Source organism: Manis javanica, chromosome 18, assembly GCF_040802235.1.
Source record: "Manis javanica isolate MJ-LG chromosome 18, MJ_LKY, whole genome shotgun sequence".
Lineage (NCBI taxonomy): Eukaryota > Metazoa > Chordata > Mammalia > Pholidota > Manidae > Manis > Manis javanica.
In genome coordinates, this window is record NC_133173.1 from 1,387,905 (window position 1) to 1,404,202 (window position 16,298).

Sequence of the window (16,298 nt, forward strand, 5' to 3'; positions counted from 1 at the left end):
AGGGCACATGAGGGGGGCGGCTCCGGGCACCCCGCCCCCTGGGGGTGGATTCCCAGGGCGCTGCTTGTTGCCCAGCACCCCCCGCCTCCTCCACACCTGCTGCCTCTTTCTCCACCTGTCCCTCCCCACCAGGTGTCAGGGCTCCCGTGGGGCCCTCTGGCACTCTGCGATCCTGCCTTCCCGGGGGGCCTGCCCAATCTTCTAGGGATGCTCAAGAATTTACCTCAAAGCAGTTCTACCTTCCCCCCCGGGTCCCTCCTCCACTGTCTCCCAAGGCCTGCTCTCTCCCAGGGGAGGGTGAACCCACAGAGGGGACCCTCAGCTGGGGCTCCGTCTGATTCAACTCTTAGAGCAGCTAAAACTAAGGCGATAATCACTAATGGCTTTACTCTCCCAAGAGAAATCTGGGCACTTTCCTGCTCATTTGTGGTATATACCCAGTAGTTCTGCCTACAGTGGGAAACTTGGGGGAAATGATTGAATAGAGGACCATCCCCCAAGCCCCAGCCAGCACCTAGACACACAGTCACCCCCCCATCCCCTATCCATCCATCCATCCATCCATCCATCCATCCATCCATCCGCTTACCCACTCACCCTCCGTCTGCCCCTACCCATCCACCCCATCCCCATCCACCCACCTACCCATCCACCCACCTCTCCATCTACCCACCATCCACCCACCCAGCCCGCCATCTGTCCATGTGCCTACCCATTTACCCCTCCACCCACCCCATCCCCCATCCCCCACTCACCCCCCATCATCCTACCCACCTACCCACCCTCTACCCACCCATCTACCCATCCATCTGTCCATCCATCTGGCAGTCATTCACTGGTGTTCACTGTGTCCATAAAGCCTCCCTCAGTGAATGAGGTAATGAATCAGTAATGTCCAGGGAAGGGGAGCTGCTGGGGCACGGGTGGGATCAGGAATGGTTTACCAGAAATTCTCAGTCTCCCTCCATGTCTGGGGGTGGCAGCAACCTGGTGGTGCACGTGCTCATGAGCCTGGCACCTGACTTCCTCTGCAGGAATTTTCCCATCCGAGGGATTCAGTTATACGACGGCCCCGTCAACATCCAGAATTGCACTTTCCGCAAGTTCGTGGCCCTGGACGGCCGGCACACCAGCGCCCTGGCCTTCCGCCTGAACAACGCCTGGCAGAGCTGCCCCCATAACAACGTGACCAACATTGCCTTTGAGGACGTCCCGGTGAGTGAGGCCCCGGGGCGGGCTCCCGGCAAACCCTGGCTCTGGGTGGCAGTGACTCCTGGGCCCGGGGCCTGCGGTGTGAGCTGTACCGCCACCTGCAGCTGCCCAGCCCCACCCCAGTGCCATCTGCATCCAAACTGGAAAAGTACAAGCGCAGGGGCCCCATAGGTCCCATCTGGCTGGTAGACGCCCATGGGCCTCCCTGGCCCAAACAGTGGGACTCGGTTCTGAGGCTGCCACTCTGAGGGTCTCGGTTCCGACCTGCTGAGTTTTGTGACCAGGCCACCTGAGTTGGCACATTGAATCTTAAAAAATCCAGTTTCTGAGGGCATCTTTGTGGAGTGTAAACAGGGCCCTGCCGGCCCTAGACAGCCACTCGCCAGGAGCAGAGGTGAGGAGAGGGGGCCTTGGTTGCCCTCAGGGACCAGCAGGTGGCTGCCCGGGCACCTTCTCTGTTTCCCAGACCCTTCCTGCGCCTCCCCGCCTCTGCTCCTGCCATGCCTGTGTGCCAGGTCCCGGCAGGCCGAGGGAAAGATGTGAGACTTGAGCTCCTTGATCTCTGTACTGAGGCTGCCAGAGGCCTGGAGGAGGCCGGTCAGGACTGTTCAGGGCTGGCACTGAAACTGTCTTCCTGAAACACACCACCCTCGCACCCCTTCTGTCTCGCAGACCCCATGTGTGTGTCTTCTCGCGTAAGCATTTACCACCTCCTCCATCACGCACACACATGCACACTCACACATACACACCACACCTGCACATGCTTGCACACCCATCTCTGCAGTGTCCGCAGCCCTGTGCCAGCGCCCTCCCCAGACTCCCCCGCAGCAGCCAGCCCTCCCGTGAGCAGCGGCCAGGACAGTGTGCCGGGCCCGGGCTGAGGCACAGTGGGCATCTGGCCGTTCCAGCTCCTCCCTAGAGGCCGGCCATGCGGCTCCTCAGCCCCGGGACCGTGTTTGCTCTGGCTGGCTTGTGATGTCGGTGTGAACTGGAAACTCCGCCCTGGCGTGATGACGGCTGCAGCCTCCCTTCTCCTTCCGGCCCAGCCTGACTCTCCTGGGCTCTCTGTTCAGATTACCTCCAGAGTGTTCTTCGGAGAGCCTGGGCCCTGGTTCAACCAGCTGGACATGGATGGGGACAAGACGTCGGTGTTCCACGACACTGACGGCTCCGTGTCCGAGTACCCCGGGTCCTACCTCACCAAGGACGACAACTGGCTGCTCCGGCACCCGGACTGCATCGACGTCCCGGACTGGCGGGGGGCCATCTGCAGCGGGCACTACGCACAGGTGGGCATCCCCAGTCCCCCCATGTCTGCTGAATTCCTTCCTTCTTCCTTTTTATATTTCCTCCTCACCCAGGTGGATTTTCCAAAATCCAAAGCAGAATGCTTAAGAGACAAGTGCTCTGGGGCCCAGTGCTTGGATTCGGGTCGGGCTCCAGGGCTTAGTGGGGCTCCTTAAACTCTTGGAGCCCCAGCGTCCTATCTGTGACATCAGGATAGTAGCTGAACCCCCTTAAAGAGACTGTGGGGGGTCGTTTAGGGCGGAAGGTGCCCCACCAGCCCCATCCCCCAAGGATCATGGCGTAAGCTCCACATGGGGGCTGACATTTCCCAGTAGCCACGTTAAAAGGAAAAATGGACAGTTCAAATTAATTTTAGTAACACTTTATTTAGCTCAATGTACTCAAAATACTCTCATCTCAGCATATAGTCAATATAAGCAATGCATTCATGAGGCACTTTACTTTTTTTTCTGTTCTAAGTCTTTGACATCCACGGTGTGTTTTTTACTCAGTCACACAATTTGGATGGACATTTTCAACACAGTGAAACTCAGTCCTACCAGAATAGAATTGTGCTTAATGGCAAAATGTTTAACCCTGCTTTTGGTTTGAAACTTAATTAAAATGAAACTTACAATCCAGGCACACCGCCACCTTCCCAGGGCTGCGTGGCCACGTGGCCAATGGCTGTTGCGTGGGGCATGCAGGCTTAGGGCCTGGCACGTGGCAGAACTGAAAGCACAAGTCAGCTGCTCTGCACCAGCAGTCGGGTGCCCGAGTGAACGGGGGCGGGGGAGGCGGGGTGAGCCCCGCGCGCCAGAGGGGAAGGCGGAGTGCCGGAGGGAAGTCGGCCTCACAGCCACCCTGCAGGACGCCAGGAATCCGAGTGTCAGACAACAGCCAAAGGGGGGTCTGGGGTTCACGGAGGGACAGGAGAGGGAGCCAGTGGCAGCGAGACAAAGAGCCTCAGGGCAGGGTGGGCAGGGAGGGCACGCGGAGGCAGGGCCTGGGGTGGGAGGGCCCTGGCTGGGGCAGGAGGTGAGGTCATGTGCTGGCAGGGAGGGCCTGGTGGGGTGGCCTGCAGAGAGGGATGAGGCTGTAGATGGTGGAAGAGGCTTATAGGAGGCAGGTGGGAGGCAGGTGAGGGGCGCAGGGCAGGTTGCCCGTTGGAGGCGAGAGATCTTGAGCAAACACCCCCAGGCTCCCCGGTGCCCCCTCCGCAGAGCTCTGTCAGGAGATGCCCGGGAGGCGTTAGCCGGACAGCAGGGTGTGGCTTGTGCTGGTCCACAAGCAGAAATGCCCCTTATTTGGCCTTTCTCAAGCCTTCTCAAAAGGGCTCCGCTGGGAGAAAGTGCCTTCGAAGTGTGGTCTGCAGTCTGACGTTAACCAGACGCTCTCGGGATGATCCCTGTAATCGCCCAACGGTGTGTTTCCTTTTCGGGCCGTAACAGATGTACATTCAGGCCTACAAGACCAGCAACCTGCGGATGAAGATCGCCAAGAACGACTTCCCCGGCCGCCCCCTCTACCTGGAGGGGGCCCTGACCAGGAGCGCCCACTACCAGCAGTACCAGCCAGTCGTCACCCTGCGGAAGGGCTACACCATCCACTGGGACCAGACGGCCCCCGCCGAGCTCGCCATCTGGCTCATAAACTTCAACAAGTGCGTGGGTGCCCGCCAGCAGGGGTGGTCCGGGGCCGGCTGCCTGGGGAGCTCACGCAGCGGCGATATGATGCCGCGTCCCACAGTCCCAGGCCGGCCCCTCAGAGAACCTCAGGTTAGCCCATGTCGCCCCATGAAAGGATGCGCTCCATGAAAGCTCGTCACCCCCCTGGAACTTGGCATCTGGGTGTGCTGAGCGCCAGCCCTGGGCGTGGTGACCCATGCCGGGCATTCAACCGGGAAGAGCATCTCCTTGCCAGACAGGCTCCTGCCCTGAGCCCCATGCAGGACCCACTCCAGGGAACCCCTTGCTCACTGGCGGTCACTGTCTCTCCCCACTCCCAAAGCACGTGGCAACTCCGCCATTACCAGAAAATATTCTCTCAAAATTCCCCTCCACAGAAGCGGAGGTGCCACCTGGTCTCTGGGAGGCCTGCCCGGAGACCCTGAGGCCTAGATGGCCTCACCGGTGACCTGACTCCGCTTCTGGCCATAGGGGCGACTGGATCCGCGTGGGGCTCTGCTACCCCCGGGGCACCACCTTCTCCATCCTGTCGGACGTCCACAACCGCCAGCTGAAGCAGACGGCCAAGACGGGCACCTTTGTGCGGACCTTGCAGATGGACAAAGTGGAGCAGAGCTTCCCCGGCAGGAGCCACTACTACTGGGACGAGGACTCAGGGTGAGGAGCCCTGGGCGGCCGCCGGACGCGCTCACCCTCTCGTCCCCAGGCCCGGCCCATTGGCCTGGGAGCCTCCACGTGGCCTGTGCTGGTTAATTCGGGATGCTTCCCCAGGCGCTCCCATGCCCAGGCTGCTCCTGCCGTCCGCCAGCTGTTAGGCTTGGGAGCAAATTCACCCTGTATTAAACATATATGTGGGTTGTAGGGAATATACCTGTTTCAGAAAACGAAGTGAAAGCAGTGGGTCTTAGAATGGAGGAGGCGTGGTACCGTACCTCAAGTCCTCACAGCCCAGGCGGAGCACATGAGCTGGTCGCCCCTCTAGAGGTGGGCAAAGAAGGACCAGAGAAAGTAGGGGCGACTTGCTCAGAGACCACAGCGCACCACGGGCACGGCTGGCTTGAATCAAAGCCCATCTGTGCCGTTTTGCTAAACCGAGCTAGGCTCTATTCTCCAGGGATGGGATACTGATAGAGGGGCCATCTGTGCCTGTCGGGGGCACCTGGTCCCATCCCAACAAGGCGAGCTCACCTCACGTCTGCCAGCACAGTTCCAAAGGGACGATCCCATAGAAAGCTCGCCCTCTGGGGAGGAACGATAAGGGCTGTTTTACGGCCAGTTTCCCATTCTTGCAAGGAGATAGCTGGCAGGTTCCTGCCTTCTCTCTGTCTCTGTCTCTGTCTCTGTCTCTGTCTCTCTCTCTCTCTTCCTCTTTGTTAAGAGTGATGTCTTGCCAGTGGGTTTCAGCCCCGGACAAGTTCACTATGGATTCAGTGAGACCAAAGAAACAACAGTAGAACGTTTTTGGGGTGAAAGGGTTATACCCAACTTTATTCCCACAGTGGCAGGTCGATCACTAGAATCCCGTTCACTCATAGTGAGCCTGCAGGCAGCAAGCTGGTCTCTGCCTCTGGGCCTCTCTGCCCACACGGCCGTCCTCTGGGCCTCTGTCCTCGGCGCTCCTCCACCCCCCTGCTCCCCCACCACGCGGAGCACAGACGTCAGGAGGGCATGCTCTGCCCCAGCCTGAATGCCAGATCTGGGCAGCAGGTGGCTTGTTTTGTTCAGGGATCCACTTGATGCAAGAAGCACAGACAGTCAAGTGAACGCAATGAACCGGGGGTGCCCTAGGGAGGAAACCTGGGCATGTGCAGGAGGGAAGCCCAGCTGGCCCCACGGGCTCTGGTCCAAAACAACGAAGCCCTCAGGATGAGAAGCCAGCCTGGTTCACCCCTCTGCCCCCTCCCACTCACATTCCCGCATGCCTGGCCTGTAGCAGCAGCTCTGGCTGCACACTGCCCACCTTCTTTCTCCATTCCTTGGCTGCTTCATGACACAAAATGGTTGCCCCAGCTCCGACAGGAGCCTCTGGGTCTCTCAATTCAAGTTCATGAGAGGGAGAATTTCCTTAGTCATTGCGTCACCAGCAGGTGCCCCTCCTCAAGCCCAGTGTGGGCCCCTGGCCCGTCAGCTGTGTGGTTGTGGGGCAGAGGAATCATGGCTTCATGGTGCAAACCCAGCTTGCTGAGCAGACAGGGCCCTGCTGAGAGCCAGCTGGGAAGAGGGGGGTGCACTGATTGCCCAAATCAGATATTCTAACATTTCAGACATGGGAATCTGCTGATGGCATTTTTCTGAGCTAAAAACAGTGATGATAACAAGCCCACATTAGTACCTGGGTCTCCGCATTCTGTGACTCCCGTACCACCTAGTCACTGTCTAGTCCCTCACAATAAGCAAGAATGAATCGTGGTTTGGGAAAAAGCAGAATTAGGGAAGCTGACAGCATGTTCCTCACCGGGCAGTGATGGACAGAGAATCCCAGCCCTGCCAGGCCCCTGCTGTGTGTCCTAGGCAAGTCACTTCACTTCTCTGAGCCACGGTTTCCCCATCTGAGAAATCAGGGTGATAACAGTCCCTACTGGACGGGATCATTTGAGGATCAAATGAGAGAACATGTCACTTTACGGCACGTGGACAGCCCGGCACGTAGTGCATGCTCGGGAGAAGATGGCTGTCCGTGTTCTTAGCTTTTACTTCAGCGCATTTGCTTTTCTTTTCTCCAGTGAGGTAGACATGCCCTCTGGTCATTTTGGGAAGCCGTGGGGCTAACCACAGTGGCTGGCACACCATGCTCGGTGGATGCCTTTGCCAAAGGAGGGAACAGGATGGGGGGCTCTGCATGCCAAGGCGGGCCCCCCGCTATGCTCCTGTGTGCAGGCTGCTGTTTCTAAAGCTAAAGGCACAGAACGAGAGAGAGAAGTTTGCCTTCTGCTCTGTGAAAGGCTGTGAGAGAATAAAGATTAAGGCCCTGATCCCAAAGAATGCGGGCGTCAGTGACTGCACGGCCGCCGCCTACCCCAGGTTCGCAGAGAGGGCAGTCGTGGACGTGCCGATGCCCAGGAAGCTGTCCGGGTCCCAGCTGGTGAGTGGCTGCTGGTGAGCCTGGCCTCTGCCTTTGGCTGGGCTGGACCCCCTCTGGGTCCTCTCCAGACCTCCGCTCGGCTCCACAAACCAGCTCCTGGGACTGGGGAGCCGAGGGGGTGACCACCCGTCGGGTCTACGCGGGACCCCCCCACACCTCACAGCCACACCGGCTTCTATGTGGTTTCCAGAAAACAAAGGACCATTTCTTGGAGGTGAAGATGGAAAGTTCCCGGCAGCGTTTCTTCCACCTGCTGAACAACGTTGCTTACATTGAAGTAAGTGACGCCGGCCTGCAGCGCACTGGTGTGCTTACGAATGGGGGGTATTAGGGTCCTGCGGCTGCGTCATAAATGGCCACCAGCCAGGTGTCTCAAAGCAACGGAGATGTACCTGTCACGTGGCTGGAGGCCGGAAGGCCGAAGCCAGGGTGTTGGCAGGGCTGGTTCCTCCGGGAGGCTCTGAGGGAGCGACTGTGCCAGGCCCCTCCTGGCTCCTGCAGGGCCGGTGGTCCTTCCTGTCCCTTGCTGCAGACGCACCTCCAGTCTCTGCTCTGTGTTCACGTGGCCCGTTCCCGGGGGGTCTTACGGCTCCCTCAGCCTGTTTCAGAGGGTCGCCTATTTAAGACCCATCCTAAATCCAAGATGGTCTCATCTCAAATCCTCTATTTAGATGCGTCTGCAGAGAACCTCTTTCCAAATAAGTGCACTTCCACAGTGCCCAGGTGGACGTGTCTTCTAGGGGCTCCCACCCTGCCCCCTGCAGGGTGCTGCAGGGCACTGGTCAGGTGGGTGGGTGCTGTGCACGGCCACCTGCCTTCGGTTCCGCCTGGGAGCCCACCAGGAGGAGGCCCCCGTCCCACACCTGTGTGGCTTTGCGTCTGCAGGTGGATGGGAAGAAGTTCTCCAGCGTGGAAGACGGCATCCAGGTGGTGGTACTTGACGGGAGCCACGGGCGCGTGGTGAACCACACAAGCTTCCGGAACGCCATCCTGCAGGGCATACCCTGGCAGCTCTTCAACTACGTGGCGGCCATCCCTGACAGGTGACTCTGCGCCTCTGCCCTGGGAACTGGCCGGGGCCCCTTGCTGCCCCCCAGCCCTGCAGCCTGGTTCAGGCTGGGAAAGCCGAGGGGTGTCCGTTGCCTGCCTGCCAATCATGGGGCTGTGTCGGGAGACCTCGTGCCTGGGACTCCTGCTGGCCCAGGGCCGCCGTGAATGTAGGTCAGCCTGAGGCAGACAGGCCACCCAGGACAAGTGGGAAGTGTGCCCTGGCCCTCACCCCATCGCGACACAGTCTGCCAGCATGATCTCATCCCTCCTACACTTCCCAATACCACCCGAATGCTGGTGGCTTTTGAGTATCTCCAGCCCGGATGCCCCCATGGGCTGACCTGCCTGGCCAGTGCCGTCCATTCGATGTCTCCTGGGGAGCTGAATTCTCTCCTTTTTTTAACCTTCCCAAATGGTCACCCCTCCCATTCCCCCTGTTTTGATTAAACCACAACATCCGTGAGGAGCAAGACCAGCATCCGGGCACCGTGTCTGCCCCTCGCTCTCTCCCTGAGCGGCAGCTGTGTCCTTGCCCTCCTGCCAGTCCGCCCGCCATGTCCTCCATCGCCACCCCAGCCAGGCCTTCACTGTCAGGCACCAGCAGTTGGCCCAGCCTCCCGACAGGCCCCCGCTCAGATCCATCTTTCATGTGGCTGCTGGTTGGAACTTTTTCCATGTAGGGGTCTTTTCGGCCCTTGCTGAGAAATCTTTGGTCATTTCCCACCACCTCCTGAATCCAGCACAACTTTTGGTCTCTCCCAGTCTAATCAGAAAGCTCTGTCTGTCCTCAAGCGCCACCCCCAGGGGACGGCTGGGCACGCCTGCCCCCGGGCTGGGGCGTGGGCTTCCTGATGCTGGGACCAGGTCTAGCTCATATTTGCGTTCCTGGTTAAATGCGTGCAGAGCTTAGCCAGGAGCACAGCTCGGCCTCACAGATCTGTGTGAAGTGCTTGATGGGACACACACAGGGGCTCAGCTAATGTCTACTGATGAGAACCAGGGTGCTTCCCGGAAGCTGACTGTGTGGTGGGTGTGAACCGGACACCACGAGACCCCAGGCGCTGGGTTCCGCTCAGACAGTCTCCACTCCATCCCCGTCAGAAGCTTCTTCAGTGTTACAGTGTTTATACGCAGACTCGCACAGAAAGATCAGATTTACTGATCTGGGGGAAATACATTTATCCCCTTGAGATCCGTAGGTTTCATGCCTTTCTGGACCAGAGGACTGTTCCCTGAACTGGGACAGGATGCAGAAGCCTGGGACCAGAAACCAGGGCCCAGGGCCGCTCTGATGAGGCCAGGGTGAGGGGCCCGCTGTGCCCAGGGGTCCTCTCCGCCCCTGCAGCACCCCAGTGCAGCTTGCTGGGGGGAGCGAGCCCTCACTAGTCCCTGGTGCAAGCCAGGCCCAGAGAAGACCTAGGTACCGCCAGAGCCCCCTCCAACCTGGAAAGGAGCGGGAATAGGGTGAGGCAGGGCCTGCCCGCTGTCACCGCAGGCCTCACCTGGGCCTGCCCCAGCCTCCATATCCTATCCAAGGGGCCACCGCTGGCCCCAGGGTCCCAGGGAAAGGAGCAAGCACCTGTTCCCACCACTGCCATCACGGATGGCTTCTAGGGGCTGCCTCTGCACCGCCACCCCACGGGAAGCTGTCAGGGGCTTGGAGGCCACGAGCACCCCACACCCACAGAGAGGGACCCCTGAAGTGTGCAGGCAGGCCTCTGGGTGCTGCCAGGAGGCCAGACACATGAGAAGCTCTGTCCCCACACTCCGCTCCTGTGAGCTGACCCAGAGCCCCGCCTGGGGGGCCTGACCTTTGGGTTCCCCCCAGCAGGAAGGCTTGGCCGAGCCAACGGGATGAGCTTTTCTTCCAAATCTGAGCGATGGGGCAAGAGCCTCCTGGGAGCAGAGCCCAGCTCCCAGCTCGAGGACGTGTTTGCACCACTCCCTCCATAGCAGGCCTCACCCCCGCCCCCAGCTTTCCCCAGAGCCGGATGCAGCCCCCAGCGCCCCCCCTGTTATAGCTGCACACCAGCCCTTTGCATCCTAAGAGCTTCTCTTCTGCTCCCCGTGGGACACAGATGGGGGGAACAACGGCTTCCAGAATCCTACACAGTTTTTCCATGTCTGGACTGTGGTCTGTGGCTGTGGGATTCCTTTAAGATACGAACTGGAAGCCCCGCTGGGCTCCTGTCCCCAGGGGAGGTGGTGACTGCCTCCATCTGGCCAGAGCGCTCAGTCCGCCCCCAGAAGGCCGTTTTCCCAGCTCTGCAGCCGGACTGCCTCCAAGATGGGGGAATGGAGACTCCTTGCACCCAAGCTGGGCCTTTGCAAGCCGGGACCTATTGCTCCAGGCCTCCGTCCCAGCCCCCAGGCACGGCTTCCCTTCAGCAGCTCCTCCCACACACTTGGTAGATCTGCCTCAGTGGAGCGGTGCTGTTGTCGCTCCTGACCAGAGAGGGAGGTGGCATGGACACGGGGCTCGCCGGCCCTGACACGTGGTGACCCCGTGTTGGCTTCTCTGCCACCATGGCACGCTCCAGTCCTACCCCAAACAGCGCTGACAGCATTCACTTACTGCATGCATGCTGATGTCCTGTGTGCCCAGCCCTGGCATAGGTGCAAGCCCCCAGGTGGCGTGGTCGCTGTACGCACTGTGTCTCCTCTGGGGACAGACACGCACAGGCCCTGAGCAGTGAGGGTGGACTCGGTGAGGCCGTGAGTGCCAGCTGAGGCCCGATGCGTGGGAGGGGTGATGAGGATGTTCGTCATCGTGGAAAGAGCCGGTCAGCTGGGCTCGTAGCCCTTGCCCAAATCCCTGGCTGAGCCTGGGGGCACTGCCAGCCCACACCCCTGCCCGCAGTCCAGCCTCCCTCCCAGTGGACCCCTGTCCAGTGTGGCCCCCCATCCTGGTCCTCTAACTGGTCCCTTCTCGCCCAGTTCCATAGTTCTCATGGCGTCAAAGGGAAGATACATCTCCAGGGGCCCATGGACTCGAGTGCTGGAGAAGCTTGGGGCAGACAAGGGTCTCAAGTTGAAAGGTAAGGTTAGAGTGGGGTTCACACCAACTCTGAAGGGGGCACCTGGTGCGTGGGCAGGTACCCCGTGCTGGGGCTGGAACACTTGCCCACAAGCACAACCCTGGGCAGGGTGCTGCCTGTGTCCCCTCCACACGACAGTGACCATCTTAGCTCATGAGCAGACGCTGGGAGGAAATTAGTGTCACTCTCCCATCTACTCAGGAAGTAACCCTTTCCCACCCCGAATATCAGCAGGATACCGACTGGGTCTGACCCCCCAGCCCAGTTCCTGCCGCAGACCAGCCAGGGGCCCTTCCTCTCCCTCCACCTTCCAGCAGAGAGCCAGCCCCCGCCCAGCCTGCTGCAGCTTGCAAAGCTCTTGTTTATCCTCAGAGGCAGGGAGCAGAGGAGGAAATGAAAGCCCAGAGAATCCATGCGGCTTGTCCAGGGTCACCCAGCACTGGCCACAGAGTCTAGCACAGACCCCAGGGAATAGCCAGCAGGGCAGAAATGTCAGCCTGGCACTTGTCACCACCCTCGCATGCTGTGCCCAGATGTAGTCCTTGGGAGCGGCCAGAGGGGATCAGGGTGAAGCTACAGATGATGACAGCCCGCCGTGGCCTCCTGTTATGTCGGCCCTGCACCGTGCTGAGCGGTCTATAGTCACCTTCTTAGTCATGAGTGACCCATGCCGCAGGTCAGGAAACTGAGAGTTAGACAGTGAAGTAACTTGCTTAAGATTAGACTTTGGGTCCTGATTTTTCTAGTTCAAAGGCAGGATTCTTAGCTGCTGTGCATCCTAACTATGACAAACACCAGAGTCAGCAGCCCATCACAGGGGTCGTTTAGTCCAGAGAAAAGTCAGAAATAAGGAAGACCCTTCAAATGAGCTAAAATGAACCCAAGGCAAAGAGAAGCACCTTCTCCAGCCCAGCCTGGGATCATCTGGGGGCCTCTGTCTTTAAAACTAAGAACCTGTTGCCAAAAGCTGATGTACATAAGGTGACCTAAGTCGAGTGGTACTTAACAAGGGGTGATAAATGTGTGCTGTCTGCCAGGCTGGGCCCTTCCTGAGCATGGAGCCCCATGTGCCCCAGACAGTCAAGATCTGAATGCATGGGGCTGAGGGGCCAGTGTTCTGGTCTGGACTGCACCTTTCCCTCTGTGCCTTTGGACAAATGCCTTCTAGAGCCACAGAATGATAGAGCTGGGACCGAGATCTTGTCCATGAATGCCATCGCTTGACAGATGGGGACACTGGAAGTCAGGGCAGGCAGGGACTTGTTGGTGGCCGTAGGATCAGCTGGAAGGGGGCTGGGGCTCCTGGGAGATCTCCTGGGTAAAGCAGAGCCACCGCCCGGCACCTGTGGCCATGAGCGCAGGGGAGATGCGTGCTCTGCCCGTACCAACAATGGTCTGGTAGCATCAGTAGTTGGGCACAGAGCTCTTCCCAGGGTGACAGACTCCACGGAAACTAAGAGAGGGGTGCCTGGAAGGGACAGGGCAATGGCGGTAGGGAGCGCTGGAAGGTGTGGGGTGTAGCCTTCCTCTCCTGGGGTTCCCACTCACGTGACTCATCATTGCTTTGCAGAGAAAATGGCATTCATTGGCTTCAAAGGCAGCTTCCGGCCCACGTGGGTTACCCTGGACACTGAGGACCACAAGGCCAAAATCTTCCAAGCTGTGCCCATCCCGGTGGCGAGGAAGAAGAAGCTGTGAGGACAGCCCCCCCCGGTGGGCCATGTGGCTGCCCAGGGCAGGACAGCTGGCTGCCCAGCACCGTGCAGGGCCAAGCAGCAGCCCTGATGGGCTGAGGGAAGGACATCAGACTCTGGGGCTGCCACCTGGTCCCCAGCGTCCACTTCTGCTGCAGGGCTGGGGCACTTCTCTGCTATCTGTGCCCCTTCAGGGTGGGTGTGGGCACTGCACAAGGAGACAGGGCTGTGCAGGCACAGGGCCCGCTCGGCAGGAGCCCTCCTCCAGCGAGGAAGTGGTCTGGGCGCTGGGCTGTGCACGGATGCCCATGCACACTGGCATATCAGTGGCAGCTGTAGGAAACAGCCCCGGTCTTAAGGAAAACTTCATTTCTGTAAGCGAGAGCCAGCCTTCTCGGGATTAGGAGCTCGCGCAGACCGAGCTCACCGAGATGGAACCAGGTTCCCTTGGGACAGAGGTGAGCCCTGCCTCAGGGGTCCACCCTCCAGGGACTCCGGGTCACAGGACTCCTGGGAGCTGGGCCAGGTGACTTCTAAAGGCCCTTTCGGTTCTGAGCCCCCGGAAGCCTATGCTTCATGCACTGCAGCCGGAGCCCAGCGGCAAATGAGGGCATCCCTTCCAGCCGGCGTCCGGGGTGCCATGTGCCGCGGGCGCATGGGCAGGGGTGAGAAGAATACCTCAAGTGAGGGGCTCGCACTCTGGTCTGGTCGGAGAGGCGGTCGGACACCAAGCAGAGAAGACAAATCAGATCAGACGGAGACCGGGGCCAGTTCCGAACAGGGAAACTTCCAGCATGGGTGGGTCAGAAGCTTCCTGCGGGATCAGGCCCTGGGAATGAAGGGCAGGGCATTTTGTGGGCAGAGATGGGCAGCCTCCAGAGTGGGTCAAGGCCAAGCCCTTCCTGCCCCATCGCCCGAAGCTGGGGGACTGCAGGGGCTTCCTTGGCTGGTGGCTCGCTGGCCCACCCGCAACAGAGAAGCGAGCATCAGGCGGGAGGAGTGCCCCGAGCCTGCAGCCCCCGAGCTGAGGAACCGGGGCCCGGCCACCCCCGCCTCAACTCCAAGAGGGTGGCGTCAGGCGGGGAGGCATGGGCTCCTCATTTGTTCTGCGTCCGGGGACCTAAGCAGAGGATCCCCCTGGGAGACCTGAGAATGTGCTGGGTCCCCGTGAGCCTGGGGTTCCAGAGCTGGAAGGACCTTAGAAACCACCCAGTCCAAAGCCTCCATGTTTCTGACGTGGCCTGTGAGACCCTGACATGGGGAAGAGCCACAGGCCAGGGCACGGCCAGGGTGCACGCCCATGGCTAGCACCTGCCGTCACACCACGTGGCCTCAACACCAGCCCCAGGGGCTCCGGGCACCACAAGGAGCCTCCCGAAACGGGGACACATCCTCTCGAGGGGAAAACAATGGCCAGAACAGGAAGGGAATTGGCCGGTGACTGTCCCTCCTGGCCCTGCACACACCAGACCGCCCTCCTCTCGGCCGCGGTGGTCCTGCAGCCTCCACTTTGTCCAGCCCCCTGCCTTCCCATGCGCAGGTGCACAGCCACTGGGCCAGTCCCACTGGGGCTGCCTGTCTCTGCAGGTCTGTGGGTGTGGCCAGCAGACAGCAGTGGGGATCCAGAGCATGTCCAGGGAGCCAGCTTGGCTGAGCTTGGGGGTCTGCAGGGCTGTCGGGCCAACCCTGCAGCTCCCGCTGGGTGCCCTGCTGTCTCCCTTGCCCACCCCAGAGAGAGCTGAGTGCTCCTGGAACATGGGAAAGTCCCCGGGGGCTTATACTCATGGGGTACCAGGGTCGCCCTGGGGCTCATGTGGGACTGTTTTCCCCTTTCCCACCCCAGCCACAAACCCTTTCCTCTCCAGAGGGCTTTCTTGGTGCCCTCTGCCCAGCGCCCCCACAGGACTCAGTCAGTGGCCAGGTGAGGCCGACTGCAGAGGGGTTTTTCACACCAAACAGGTCTTCTAGCTGCCGAGAGGGGCAGTGGGATTCCGCCTCTTCACACGGGGCAGTGTGTGAGGCCCACCCCAGGCCAGGGCCTCTTCTGGGCAGAGCGTGGCCGTAGGGAGGAGACTCAAACGACCTCATGGTCTTCTTGCCTACAGTTTTTCGAAATCTTTTAATGCAAGGGTCTCACACTGTGAACCGCTGAGGATGTGATCACTTTAGGTGGCCAGGAATGTTGACTTGTCTCTGGTTCAGCTCGTATCAAAATGTGTCTGTTTGGAAATCCTCAGAGTTGTCTGTGTCTAGCAGTGCAGCATCTGTGCAAAGAACTTTCTTTCCTAAACCGTCCACTAAGGGCCAGTGTCCAGGCGTATTCTTGGAGGCACAAATCTTATTGCTTAGAACATCAACGTTGCTCTGTTTGTGTGCGTTAAAACGAGTTAAGCCTTTAAGGAAAGCAACTTGCCTCTGAAATATCTTTTTCCTGTTGCCGAAATAGCTGGTCCTTTTTCGGGAATTAGATGTACGGTGTGTTTTGTATGTAAACATTTCCTGTAGGCGTCACCAAGAACAAAGATATATTTTATATTTATTTATTATATATATGCACTCCAAGGAGTCATTGTCTGAGAAATGAAGACTCGTAGTAATATCCTGTGCGGGGATGTCCTTGGGACCGCCTGGAAGCCTCTGTTGACAGCAGAGGGCACGGCTTTAGCGTGGAAGGTCACGCTGTACCACAGTAAATGCACAAAGGATGTTATCCTGTCTGCTTGTTCTGTTCTCTGTTAACGCGGGCCTCACTTTAAGCCTGGTCTCCAAGGAAAATGAGATTGATGGGACCACCCTATGGGTGTGCCTCTTGCTGCCAAGAACTAGTCCCAGGTCAAAGCCCACCTCGCCCCACCTCAGGGGCTCCCGGAAGAGCAGACTGCAGGCCTGGGGCGCCCGGGACGCACGGTGTAGTCCATGCGCCTATTCCGCCGGCTCGCTGCTGGGGCGGCACCGTCCCCTGAGGGGGTGCCCAACGGGGTCTGGATTCAAAGCAGGACTGTCTCTTCCTCCTGGGCACAGAGTGGCCAGAGATCAGAGGGTCTGAGGAGAGCAGGGAGGCTGAGGTGGAGAAATGGGTCCAAGTCCTGCCTCCAGAGCAGCAGAACAGACGCAGGTCAGACGGGACGGAGGTGGGAGGGTTTACAGGGCCTGCAGAGGAATGAGGAGTGGACCTTAACACAAGGTGGGCCGGGGCATTCCAGAGCGCGCCATCCAGTAGGGCAGCCGCTAGCCACTGGTTTAA

General features: G+C 59.5%; 1 protein-coding gene across 5 annotated transcripts in view; it reads left to right on the forward strand.

Moving 5' to 3' along the window:
• CEMIP (cell migration inducing hyaluronidase 1) overlaps positions 1 to 15,764 on the forward strand; it is a 113,969-nt gene extending 98,205 nt beyond the window's left edge. For 4 of the 5 annotated variants that reach the window (XM_073227095.1, XM_073227097.1, XM_073227096.1 and 1 more), the window contains 9 exons: positions 1,035 to 1,215; positions 2,289 to 2,504; positions 3,954 to 4,165; positions 4,662 to 4,847; positions 7,068 to 7,272; positions 7,463 to 7,549; positions 8,158 to 8,315; positions 11,260 to 11,360; positions 12,931 to 15,764. In XM_073227095.1, the coding sequence (XP_073083196.1) occupies positions 1,035 to 1,215; positions 2,289 to 2,504; positions 3,954 to 4,165; positions 4,662 to 4,847; positions 7,068 to 7,272; positions 7,463 to 7,549; positions 8,158 to 8,315; positions 11,260 to 11,360; positions 12,931 to 13,058 (1,474 nt within the window). In that variant the 3' untranslated portion in view covers positions 13,059 to 15,764. Of the gene's footprint in view, positions 1 to 1,034; positions 1,216 to 2,288; positions 2,505 to 3,953; positions 4,166 to 4,661; positions 4,848 to 7,067; positions 7,273 to 7,462; positions 7,550 to 8,157; positions 8,316 to 11,259; positions 11,361 to 12,930 lie in introns of those variants that run through there. The other variant, XR_012127110.1, reaches the window with a different exon arrangement.
• Positions 15,765 to 16,298: the final 534 nt, after the last annotated feature.